This window comes from Rhinolophus sinicus, chromosome 8, assembly GCF_057876585.1.
Source record: "Rhinolophus sinicus isolate RSI-liver-muscle chromosome 8, RSI-T2T, whole genome shotgun sequence".
Taxonomy (NCBI): domain Eukaryota; kingdom Metazoa; phylum Chordata; class Mammalia; order Chiroptera; family Rhinolophidae; genus Rhinolophus; species Rhinolophus sinicus.
The window spans coordinates 72,080,451-72,092,796 of NC_142508.1; the positions used below are offsets into that span (position 1 = coordinate 72,080,451).

At 45.3% G+C, this 12,346-nt stretch overlaps 1 protein-coding gene across 1 annotated transcript; it reads left to right on the forward strand.

Annotated features, from left to right (window-relative positions):
- The first annotated feature begins 116 nt into the window (after positions 1 to 116).
- Positions 117 to 11,915, forward strand: CFAP20 (cilia and flagella associated protein 20). The gene is made up of 6 exons (XM_019754728.3): positions 117 to 468; positions 8,881 to 8,960; positions 9,678 to 9,789; positions 10,377 to 10,565; positions 10,922 to 11,032; positions 11,472 to 11,915. The coding sequence occupies exons 1-6, from the start codon at positions 385 to 387 to the stop codon at positions 11,475 to 11,477; spliced, it is 582 nt and encodes a 193-aa protein (XP_019610287.1). The 5' UTR covers positions 117 to 384; the 3' UTR covers positions 11,478 to 11,915.
- Positions 11,916 to 12,346: the final 431 nt, after the last annotated feature.

The window sequence follows — 12,346 nt, forward strand, 5'->3', positions numbered from 1 at the left end:
AGGGCGGGCTTAAGAGCGAAAGGAACAGGAAGTCCGTGAGCCCTGGGGCGGGATTGGCCCCCGCGCTCGCAGGGGGCGGGCTCAAGTAGGCGGAGGGATCCGTTTTAAGAGACGGGCGGCCCACAGCCTCCATTTAAGACAAGAAGAGTGGCGCGCGCGGCAGTTACTGGGGTTTAGGTCCTAGGTTAGCGTGGTTCTTGTGGGAGCTGAAACTCAGGGACGTAGCCTCCTGTGTCCACATCCAGCGGTCGGTGGCTGCCGGTGCGGAGGTCAGCAGCGCAGCATCCCTCGTTCGGACCAAGGCCGGCTCCTTGTTTTTCCTTCGCCACTTGGCGCTCATATCTAGGTCGCTGCGGCGCGGCCGAAGAGAAGGCCGCCTGCGAGATGTTCAAAAACACATTCCAGAGCGGCTTCCTCTCCATCCTCTACAGCATCGGCAGCAAGCCCCTGCAGATCTGGGACAAAAAGGTAGCGGACTGGGGGCGGCGGCGGGGCAGGGTGCAGGGCCGCGCTCCCTCCTTGCCCGGAGGCTGGGGACCGGGTGGCGGGTAGACGTGTCGAGTTGGGGCCTGGGGGAGGCCAGGCGGTCGCTGCTGTGTCCTGTGCCCAGCCTGATGTGACCGAGGCGCGAGGTGGGGGCGTAAGCACAGGGGTACATGTGGGGAAGGCGTGGCTGGGGTTAGGTGTCCAGGGGCCGTGATGTGGTTAGGTCAGTGGTCCCTCGCCGCAGACTTCACCTGGTCAGTCAGTTCCTCTGAGCAGCGGTTTCCCCATTTTATAGTGGGGTTGCTACGTAGTGCCTGTCTCATAGCATGCAATTCAGAAACTTACTTGAGGTTGTTTTGGAAACAGATGAAAGGAACTGCTGTTCATTGATTTAACAAATCGTATTGACTGATAATTTGTGCCAGGCGCGGTGCTGGGCCCTAAACACAGAGCCTTTGTTCCAGACAACCTTACACGTAGACGTACAGCCAGAACCAGTTATGTTTGGGGTTAATTTATTTGCTTCCTTCCTTTCGCTGATTCCAAATCAGTCAGAATGTGGTGGCCTTTGGCACCTGTTCCATCCACACTTCTTGTGACTTGGGGTCTGTGCTGTGCCTTCAGTGCTTGGTTTCTCCATCAGGAAAATTGCAAAAAATGGTGATCAAGTCTTGTCTGCATTAATGAACTCACAGCCACGTACAGGCCTCATTATCTTCAGGCATCCACAGGATGATACTTCCACTGGCCCACAGAGATGAGGACCTGTCCACTTTTTGGAGATGCTGTGTAGGGGGCCTGTGTGTCTAGCAGTCTGTGAGTTGGTCTGCATTTTATCCCAGTGATATTTCATTTCTCAAGCATCTTCCCGGACATCTGTACCCTTTTTTGAATATAAGTTAAGATAGGCTGGTTATTGAGGGTATAACAGTATTGCTCTCCTCTGGGGGGAGAAGGAAGAAAGGGGGTTTGTTGAATGGTGTTTTTATAGAGATGGATGTGGAATGATCTAAATAAGCAGTTTATTGGTCATGAAGCCAAGAATTTTGGATTTCATTTTGGAAGACAATTTCTGTCTTCCATTATCCAGATGAAAGTTTGGGTCCTCCTAGAGATGGGAAGAGAACCCAGTCTGACAGCCTTCTGCCTGTCACCACTAGGGAGTTCTGCATTCTGAAAGCAGCTTTGAGGGTGGTGTGTTCATAATGTCATTTTTGTAAGGTAGTTGAAAGATTTGAATATAATAAGTTTGGGCTTGATGCATATGTGAAAAATCCTGACCGACTCTGCTCTTTCACAATGATTCTATCTGCAAGCTAGAGCTAATGCCAAGAGTCTTACACAGGAAAGCAGTTCCTTGACTTTTTTCCTGCATTACTGAGGTTTTCGGTTGCATGGTTTTGTTCACATGAGAATAAAACATTATAAACTCTGAAATTGTACCTCTCCAAAGAGAACCCGGATTGAGTGTACCAGGAAACTCTAAGAACTTTGTAAGGCTTCCCAGCTGTGGCTTGCCTTCTTACCGGCTGTCAGAAGACATGAAGACAGGGGCCTTGCTTGCCACTTGAACTTGGAATTATAACAAAGTGTCAGTATAAGGCAATTGAAATAGACAATGGGACTTGATCTAAGAGGAGAGGTTTTCAGAGCAGGTCAGGCAGAGAACTTGGTAACATGGAAAGGGATTCCAGTGGTAGGGAGGCCTCTGCATTTCTATTAAGGGAAACTTATCAGAATTGCCCGTTTTAACCCTTCTGGGCTTGATCTTTTGTAATGTGTTTTATTTTCCCAGTGCAGCTTTTTTTTGACTAGTCAACATGTTTACACATGGAATATAAAAGCAAAGTAACCATGGTGCCCTGTGTCCCTTAACAACGCCACTAGAGGTCGGATGGTACCCTGATGACATAAACACAGGTGAAAACATTGTTAGAGCAACTGGCAGGTTTACATGGAATAAAACAGACATTTTGGCAAAGAAAACCTTTAGAAGAACACTCATTTTTTGGGGGGGGGAGGGGAACAGGACTTTATTGGGGAACAGTGTGTACTTCCAGGACGTTTTTCCAAGTCAAGTTGTCCTTTCAATCTTAGTTGTGGAGGGTGCCATTCAGCTTCAAGTTGTCCTTTCAGTTTTAGCTGTGGAGGGTGCAGCTCAGCTCCAGGTCCAGTTGCCGTTGCTAATTGCAGGGGGCACAGCCCACCATCCGTTGCGGGACTCAAGGAATTGAACTGGCAGCCTTGTGGTTGAGAGCCCACTTGCCCATGTGGGAATCTAACCGGCAGCCTTTGGAGTTAGGAGCATGGAGCTCTAACCACCTGAGCCACCGGGCCGGCCAAGAACACTCATTTTAAGCAAAATTCTTATAATAGGAAAAGTTAATTATGTTTCTACTCTTCTTGTTTAGACTAGATTCAAAAGTGTTTAGCAGTGAATTTTTTTCCCTGGGGCAAGGGAAGGAAAGGGAAGAAAAGGGAAAGTTTGGGGCCAGATGCATAGGCTTTATTGTATGTGTGCCTTTCCTCACCTGTGTTATAAAGTGCTCAGTGTTGGGAATCCAGCCCGGTCGGAAAAACACTAGAAATTGATCTACTTATCGGATTTATTGAGCAACAGTTAAGTGACAGGTATCATGTGGGTTTGGGGAAATACAAAGTTAAAGAAGATATTTTCCCTGCTCCCGGGAATAAGGCAAAGTTGTGATAAGGGCAGAGCTTGATGGAGAGCAGGAAGGACTGTCCACATTATCTAGAAATGACCCTGACCGTTGCTGGTAGGTACATACTGGCTATGGCACCTAGTATTAGTTATTTTGATTCACAAAACTTTACTATTCTCCTTCCTGAGTTATATAGAGAGAATTCTTGTAATTTGTTTTCTGTGAAGACTAATCTTGGAAAAATTTAGGCTCGGTCTCAATACCAGTGAATTTGCATATTCCATATTTGTGGGTGTGGTTACATTGGTAACACCTGCGTTTATCCATCACTCTGAGGTTCACAGCCTCTCTCCCCATCTCATTTTACAAATCTCAACTTAAACCTCATTTCATTGGGAGCTTAAGTGAAGCATCTCCCTCTAGATTACAGTTCCTTAAGGGGAGAAGGGTAGCTTATGTGGAAACCCCACTGCTGGAGTGTGATGAGACACCTTGGCTTTGTGTCCTGGCTCTGTCTTATGTCCTCTGCTGTGTGACCTTGGCAAGTACTTAACTACCCGGTTTTCTCATCTTACAGTGGTGCCACCTTCTCATGGTTATGGAGAGTAAATGAAGATGTATATAAAAGGCTTAGCAACAGAGTTATGGCATACCAGCAGGGCAGGGGACCGAGGACAAGAGTAGAAAAAGAAGTGTAATTGAGCCTGATATGCAGATGCCTAGGAATAGGAATGACAGTAAAACCAGACTTCTGACATTACAGTTACTTAGTCATGGAGCCATGGCTTTCCCATCCATAATCCTTAAGGTGGTGGGTGCCTGGTCAGCCAGTTCTCAGGCTCACCTTCCCCCAGGTGGCCGCTGAGCAGTGACCTCCTGCGGAGCTGAAAGGAATCCTGTTCTCTCCCCCTTCCGGCCTTTGTACTTGCTGGTCCCTCTGCTGGGATCCCCTCCTCCACCTCCACGGAAGTCTCTAGGTCACAGCTTAAAGGCACTTCTCCTGGTTAATTTCTGTTCACTCATAGAACCTCTACTTTTCATCATACTTGAAATTAACCTCTTAAGATCTGTATTCCTGGCTAGACTGGAAGCTTCCTGATAGAGACCTTTGTAATTTTTCAAACCAAGAGCTCAGGAGAAATTAGGGGTTTCTTAATGTTCCTTAACTTCTGGGTCCAGCAAATATTACATTTATTAAAGGACTTTTATGTGTAATGTAAACATTACTTCTGGTTTGTAAAGAAAATTCCAGGCGGTTCTATTCCTACTGTGCTTGTGTAAAACATCATTTTCAGTCTTTGCTGATAATATCCTTAAAAGTCTACTAAATGAAAATGTTAATTCATACACGCTTCTCTTTCTCTCCTCTCGCCTTGTCTCTCAGCTGCTGCTGGTCCTCCCCGATTCCCAAACTAAAGATCAGAACCAGAGTTTTTGTGGTTGTTGCTGGATAGTATTAGATTCCCATTCCCTGTTCCTAATTTAAAACATGAACAAAGTCTCCTGAAAAAAGTTCCTACACCTTAGTTTCTAATTAGTAAATGTTGTTGCTTCGTGTTAAACTGATGCAATTTCCAATAGTAGAATTGAGAGCACTTGGATATGAAGGTGTAGTGAAACTGTTTTTTCAGACTTTCCCTGGGTGGGTCTGACAACATTCTTCATTATTCTGAGTAATAGCTTTTACTATAATTGGGCGAAGGCCTGGGTTTTACTTATACTTCCGCTTTCAAGGCACTGTTAGGAAGAGACCGGTTAGCAATGCACATAACGGTCCTTACGTTACCGAAGGGGTTGTTGTATATGCCCGGAGTTGCCTGTCTGCTGTCTGGATGGTCCCTATTAAGTGTAACAAAGGATGAGAAGTCTGACCCGTTGGAGCCTGCAAGGCGGAGACCCTGAGTCGGAGCTATGCCCAGTTCACCCCACAGAGGTCTCCCTCTGCCTGTTCTCTGACTTAGAGCCCAGCCCCTAGCCCGGAGCAGAAACGTTCCTGCTGAAATGGACAGCTCTAATGGCTTGATGTAAATTGGAACATGTGTCATTAAGACTAGGATGCCAGATGGCTGAGGGCTCAGCTGTCTGCCAGGATAAGTGGGTGGAGCCAGAAAAAAGGAAAGGGGGGGTAGGGAATGGATACAACTCATATGTTATTTTTAAAGCACTTGTAGAAATACAGAGCATGGGCCAGCTTCCTCCCTATCCCAGTAGTATTTTTTTCCCCTCAGCTTGACCCTCCTCCCTGGGGCTTACATTGAAGGGGGGGGGGGAGAATTAGTGTTCTTTATTAGTTGCCCCAGCAACCATGGAAAGCCTGGGAGAGGGATTGCAAGACTGGCTTGGTGGTTCCCTCCTTGGTGTCTGCGGAGCCTGAGAACCATTCTGATTTGTAATTGTTCGTAACCTGGGTTCTGAAGTTCCTAATGTACCTCCAGCTCATAGATTTGGGGGTGGGGGGAGGTCATGAAATTTAAAAAATGTAAAGTTGGCTTTATTTATATATTTTATTTATTTATTTATTTATTTATTTATTTATTTATTTATTTATTTATGGAGGAATAAAACACTGTAGGCCACATTTTGACAGTGGGAATGTGTCATGAAGTAACAAAAGAATAAGTCAAAAATAATTGGCATTTGCTAATCTAGAGAGAAAAGTGAAATAAAACCTGTTTTCACCGTGAGCAATAAATGCTGACCGGTTCATTTTATCTTCAAAGCCAGGCCTGCCTGGCGGTGACCTTTGAACTGGAAGAAGCTAAGGAAAGGAAGCTGATGCTTTCTGAGGCCAGTATCTTGTGATACGCGTTTGAAAGAAGCTGGACTGAAGAGGGGGTTGCTTCCTGTAAGACCTTTACCATTTAAAACAGTAACAGCTGGATTGCCAGGTTAGTTAGGAAGCCTTGCCCCAAACTGCCCACCCCCCTTTCCCCTTCCTAGCTTGAGAAGAGCTTTGGGGAGGTTTTCCACCCTTTACGTGTTCATATCTCTGATTAATTGCACCCCCATCCCCACCCCACTCTTTTCTTTCAGTGAGTTTGCATTTGCAGCCCATTGAACTTAATAAAAGAGAAAAATTATAATTTACTAACAAATCAACTCAATTTGATTTCAAAGTTCTGGCAGCTTGTGATATAAGAATACTTGTGTTTTTCTTCTTTGAGGACTGAACTTGCTCATTGGGCAAAGCTCTAGCTTGTCTCACCCAAGCCAGGTTAAAACTCTAGAAAGACTGACGGGTATTCCTTTGAAAAAGCTGCCCTGTTTCCTCTGAGTTCTTTTGTGTTGCGGCTACATTAATTAATTTTTTAAGAATTAAATTTGCAAGTGTGGTTGCTGATGTGTGGCTGAAAGAAATGTCTCTTTGGGAAGTACTGGAAAGTCCACCTGCAAGTAAGCTTGTCTCTGAGGCAGAAGCAGTGGAACATACAGAGTTTGTCTTGGCCTCCAGTCTGTTGGCTTCTGCATGCATGCAAGGCACTGTTTTCTTCTGTAAAGACCTGAATAGTCGGATTTGCTAGAGTGAAGTCATCTGCTCTCAACTTTGAGATGGACAGAAGGCAAGTTCCCTGTTCCTCCCTGTGAAATCTGGCCAGGCTTCCTGCAGCTGAGGGAGTCTTCTTGTTGACTCTGGCAGAGAGACCTTTGGGGTTGTAGGATTTGAGGCCTTGCTTTCAAACAGTGCTGGATAAATTGCAACATGTTGCTTGGGCCCTAATTACTTAATCCTTTCAATTTAACCATCTGTTTGAGTGTTGCCTTGTGTACTTTTTTTTAAAAAAAGAATGAAGTTATATTACAGAGAATAATTCATAGTATGTTACAAAATTAGTGTCTGCATCTTGTTAGAATACTGCCAGCTCTTATCTATGTGACTGTATCACATTATTTGGAAATACTTTCTTGATTAATTCCTCCTTCACCACTTCGGTGGGGAGCTTTTATATGGGGAATGAGGTGGGTAGTGTTGGCATGTGCCATACAGACCCAAGCCTTGGTCTCCTTAATCTGCCTTGGAAACAGGCCTAGAATCCAAAGCTGCTTAGGAGGGCATTGGGTGTCACTAGCTTTGTTTGAGAAGCATTTCGTGTGACTTTTGTGTCTTGAGAACCCAAGAAATGGTACATTTGCAGAGGTCTGGTGCCCACCCACCCAGCGCTCTGTCTCTGACAATGGGTACCAAGGGGTGATTTGTGGGAAAGCATCTTCCTGCCGACAGACTGACGGACTCTGTGATATGCCCCAGGATCTCTGGTTTCCTGTAATAGTCCGTGGTGGGTATGTTCTCCAGGAATGTTTAAAAAATCCTCCTTGGGACTGTTCATATATGCCAACTCTTACGGAGACAAATTCCAGAAGTCAGCAAATATTTGAATGCTTACTGTATGCCTGGCACAGTACAAGCATCGTGGAAAATGCAAACGATGCTTAGTACCTTACTTGATCCCTTTCCTTGAGCTTGTACTTTCAGAAAAAGATGGGCAGCGATATCAGCTGTCGCCTGGGTGACACCAAGCACACCACGCGTGGATCAAATTCACAGTAACAGACCTCAGCGGCTGATTTCTAAAAACAGAATGACATATTATTAATAATCTGTTTTGAAAAGTACAACTATCAGATTCGAACCTGCATTCTCACCCTTACGCAAATCTCATGGAAAGCCAGATGACTGTCATTGAATATGACGGCCCAACACAGCCGTTTTCACTATTCCTAGAAAAAGACCACGTTTGTCTTCTGATGAATCTTGTTTTAAACCTGGTTGATCTGTTTCGTGTGTTAATACGTTCAGACCTAACCGTCCAGCCCCGTCTCAGAATTATCGTTGTATATCTGTGCTCTGTCCATATTTGGTGCTTAAGAGCTTATAGCTCGAAGATAATTCTTCTTCCCTACGTATTTTGGGAGGGGAATCTGTATTGAATGTTGCTTCCTTCTCATCATGTACCTCCTACACAGGCAGCAAACAATACAAAACAATGTAGGATGAAGTGCTAAATGTTGCAGTCTGGGCTGCAGGAACCAGAAAAACAGATCAGAGAGAAAAGAGGTTGGTGTGGACCCAAAATGCTGTGGAAGGCTTCTGCGTGGGGCACAGATGAGATTGAGTTCATACTTGAAAAAGTAGAAACTTAGGGAGAAGAAGATAAGCATGAAGTAGGACTAAACCTGGGGAAGAATGCTTTAGATTTCTGGTTGCCCCCTGCTCCTCAGTGACACTCAGCATTTGGCCTTTCTAGCTGAAGAAGTGTGAGGCGGCAGTATGAGGCAGTGGGGCGCCTGGGTGCTCTTCCTGAGCCTCTTACTTAGGAGCTGTCCTTTGCACTCCCTGCGAGTCAATGTCCACATCTGTAAAGCGGAAACAATACCACATACTTTGTGGTTTTGTTGAAATAAGTGAGAGGATGCATATGAGTGTTCTAGTGCCTGGTAGGAACTCAGTAAGTGTTAGCTTGAATTGAATTGATTTCTTTGGGAAGAAACTTATCCTGATTTACAGATCGCCACGTTACCTGCAGTTCCTGTAGTGGTTGTTAGGACCCTGTATAGAGCGGGCATAGCATGGGTTACTTACATACAAGCTTCAACATAGCACGTCACAAACTTCTATGTCATGCCCTTTGGGCCACCGTGGTTTCCTTTAAATGGTCTTATTCAGCCTTCAAAGCCTTAGTAAAGTTGTTGCCAAATACTCCAGTACTAAACGGTTTCACTTTCTTCCTTATAGGTGCGGAATGGCCACATCAAAAGAATCACGGATAATGACATCCAGTCCCTGGTGCTAGAGATCGAAGGAACCAATGTCAGGTAGGTGGCCACTCTGTTCTCCCAGAGACAGGGAGGCAGCACATCACAGAGGTGAGTGGCATGGACTGCAGAGTCCGACTGCCTCGCATGCATCCAGCTCTGCTACTTAGAGCTTATCTTGGGCGAGTTACTTAATCCCCTTGGCCTTCATTTTCTCATCTGTATAATGGGGATAATGATAATAGTGCATCTTCCTTATGGGGTTATTGTGAAGATTAAATAAGTGAATGTGTATGAAACACTTAGAATCTGCTTAGCGCATAGTGTGCACTACGTAAGTATTAGCTACTATTACCATTAATATTTAACCAAGGTGTGTGTGTGGCAGGGTTGTGGGGAGATGTACTACTCATCCAGTTGGTGGCCACTCTGGTTTTCAGTGCCGCAGGGGTCTTAGTTTTGATTTTCTATCATTTGTTTGTTCTCTTGGACCAGAATTGAATCTTCTCTCAATGGAAGAACTTCCTCAGATCCACTGGTCTGGCTTTGCTTTTCGGGTATTTTATTGTTGCTGTCTAGTCCTGTGTGAAGCGTTTGTTTCCGAGTCCAGCATTTTTCAAAGCATTAGCTGACTTCAGAGTGGAGGGCTTCGTTGGTTGCTCTATCTGGATCTTATCCATGCCTTCCAGTTTGTCCTCTCGGGCCGTGTGTCATTTCTGTGCGGGCCACAAAGGGAAAGTTAAGTAGTGTGTTTACTGGTATTTCCTCTTTCTACAGCACCACATACATCACATGTCCTGCAGACCCAAAGAAAACATTGGGAATTAAACTTCCCTTCCTTGTCATGATTATCAAAAACCTGAAGAAATATTTTACCTTTGAAGTACAGGTAGGTTGGTGCACATGACGGTTACAGTCTTGGCTGTACCAGACAGGTGCCACGTCAACGTATAGGGAAAGGGGGCCCTAGGGAAGTATCGTCATGCTTTCGTATGTCTTTTCTGCCTCTGCTGTACACGTCGCGCAGCCCTTATTACTATGACATAAATGTGGTATTGGAAATCATAATTTAATACCAGGTTTTTAAAGAAACACAGTAAGCAGCTAGAAAATCTAATCAATAGCTACAAGATTTTAAAGCTTACGGGTTAGAGTCGTGTCCATTTGGGGAGTAACCATTTAATACTGGGTTATCGTAGTATTTTATTTTTTAAAGGGAAGAATGTTTATGAAATTATTCTATGGTCTGAGAGCTTGATGAGTATGTCATACGTCGTACGTGGCTGGTGTTGTCTTGGCAACAAATAAGATAAACTTGCTACTTCCAGGCCATCTGTGTCCAGTGTGACCTGTGCCTGGTGTGTTTATTCTCCCCTGGGTCTCAGCCTTGGGAAACTAAGAGTTGAGATCCTTGCCTTCCCAAGATTATTTGCTTCTTCCAAGACGGAGCGAGTGACTCTTGCGTACGTTTCAAAGGTCCTAGACGACAAGAATGTGCGTCGGCGGTTTCGGGCGAGTAACTACCAGAGCACCACCCGGGTGAAACCCTTCATCTGTACCATGCCCATGCGGCTGGACGACGGCTGGAACCAGATTCAGTTCAACCTGTCAGACTTCACTCGGCGAGCATACGGCACAAATTACATTGAGACTCTAAGAGTGCAGGTACCGGGGGCCTTCTCCGCATGGAGCCCCACATGGGCGAGGGGATACTGTCTGTTACTGGCTTGGTTGCCGTATGACAGAACAGTGTGGGTTTCTGGCTCAAGTTCCCAAGTTACTGTCCTGTGGGCTTTGACCTCAGGGGGGTCCAGGACAGATTCAGGATTCTCCTTGGATATGGTGGGAGAAAACGGTAAGCAGAATCTCCCCCTTGTCAGAATCACCCAGGCCAAGCCGAGGAGATGCAAACGGGACGAAGCGCTGACAGCACCATGGAGGAGAAGGGGGGCTCTAGGACAATCAGGAAATGAGGAAGGACAATCATGTTTAGTCTCTTAGAATAAGTATTGCATCCACAGATCCACGCGAACTGTCGCATCCGGCGGGTTTACTTCTCAGACAGACTCTACTCAGAAGACGAGCTGCCAGCAGAGTTCAAACTCTATCTCCCAGTTCAGAACAAGGCAAAGGTAAGCCAGCCTTCCTCTGAGGAAGCCCCGACAGTGAGCTGGGGAGGCTGAGTGCTGGAAAGTGCTCTATTCTAAGAGTTCAGCTGTGGAGCCTCTGTCAACAGGGAGAATGGAGTGTCTTTCCATTGTAAGATCCCATGTCTTCTCCATCGTCGGCACTGAATCAGGGGTGTTCCTGTGGAAAGATCTGTTACTGCTCCCTCCACCTGCACAAGCTGGTCCTGCCCCTCCTCACAGCCTTCCATCCAATCCCCTTTATCAGCCCCAAACTGCTATCCACTGACCAGTCTCCTCTGACACGATGGTGGGTGCTGACCGGCCTGCATTTCCCCATGGCTCAGCATCCTTCCAGTGTCACAGAGGGAGGGGTTAGTGGCACCAATCAGCTGTTCTCTGATATCTTAAACTGATGGCTCTTTTCTGGTTTGTTTTCCTCCAGCAATAACTGGAATGCAACTCAAGGGATAGACCCTGGTCCTGACTCTTAATTTAAAAAGGAAACTATCTGAAGGACAATGCAAAAAACAAATATTTGTATTAGTTCACTATGCTGTGTTCTTGTATCTACTACTTGGTGTGCCTTGTCGCAGACACCAGTGACCATGTCGTAATGCCATAAGTGCATCGTATAAGTACAGTGGGGATAAGCCGTCCTGTGATATGTGATATGTGACTGCTGGACTTTATCCTGCTGCCTGCTGCAGAGTGTGGGGAGATCCACTTACCACGAACTTACAGAATTAAAGATGTCCCATAAGGCAATTTCAGACCAATATTTCTTCCTACAGTTTGTTTTTTGTTTTATACATTATCGAAATATATGTATATGCTATGTAATAGTCATAATCTGGAAATGAATAAAATGTTATATTCTTGGTTTGTACATTTGTTCTCAGTTTGCGTCTTTCTTAATGGTGACATTTCTCTTTTGTGGTATGAAAAGAGATCTCTTTCCAAAGAACATCCCATATGGGCATGCTGTGAAATAATTTGCAGCGAGCACGGAAGGAGAAAGGTCTATAGATACTGATTTGAGCAACTTCCAAGAGAGACTAAACGGAAAAGAACACGAATAGTGTATGACTGGTAGAGGCATCTTACTGGAGCTGGTTATGTCCTAAGTTGAGCTTAAGACAAAATGGCATGTAGTCCAACTTGCTCTTAAACACCTTCTGAAGGTATCATGTTGGAGCCTCATGCCCTTTTGTAACAATCAGCACAGCCAGTGTCCCTTAGCATTGGCACAGGTCGCCATTTCCCTGTTGGAGCTCCAGATAAAGTACTTGCCTTGTATTTAGGAACTTACAGGAATAA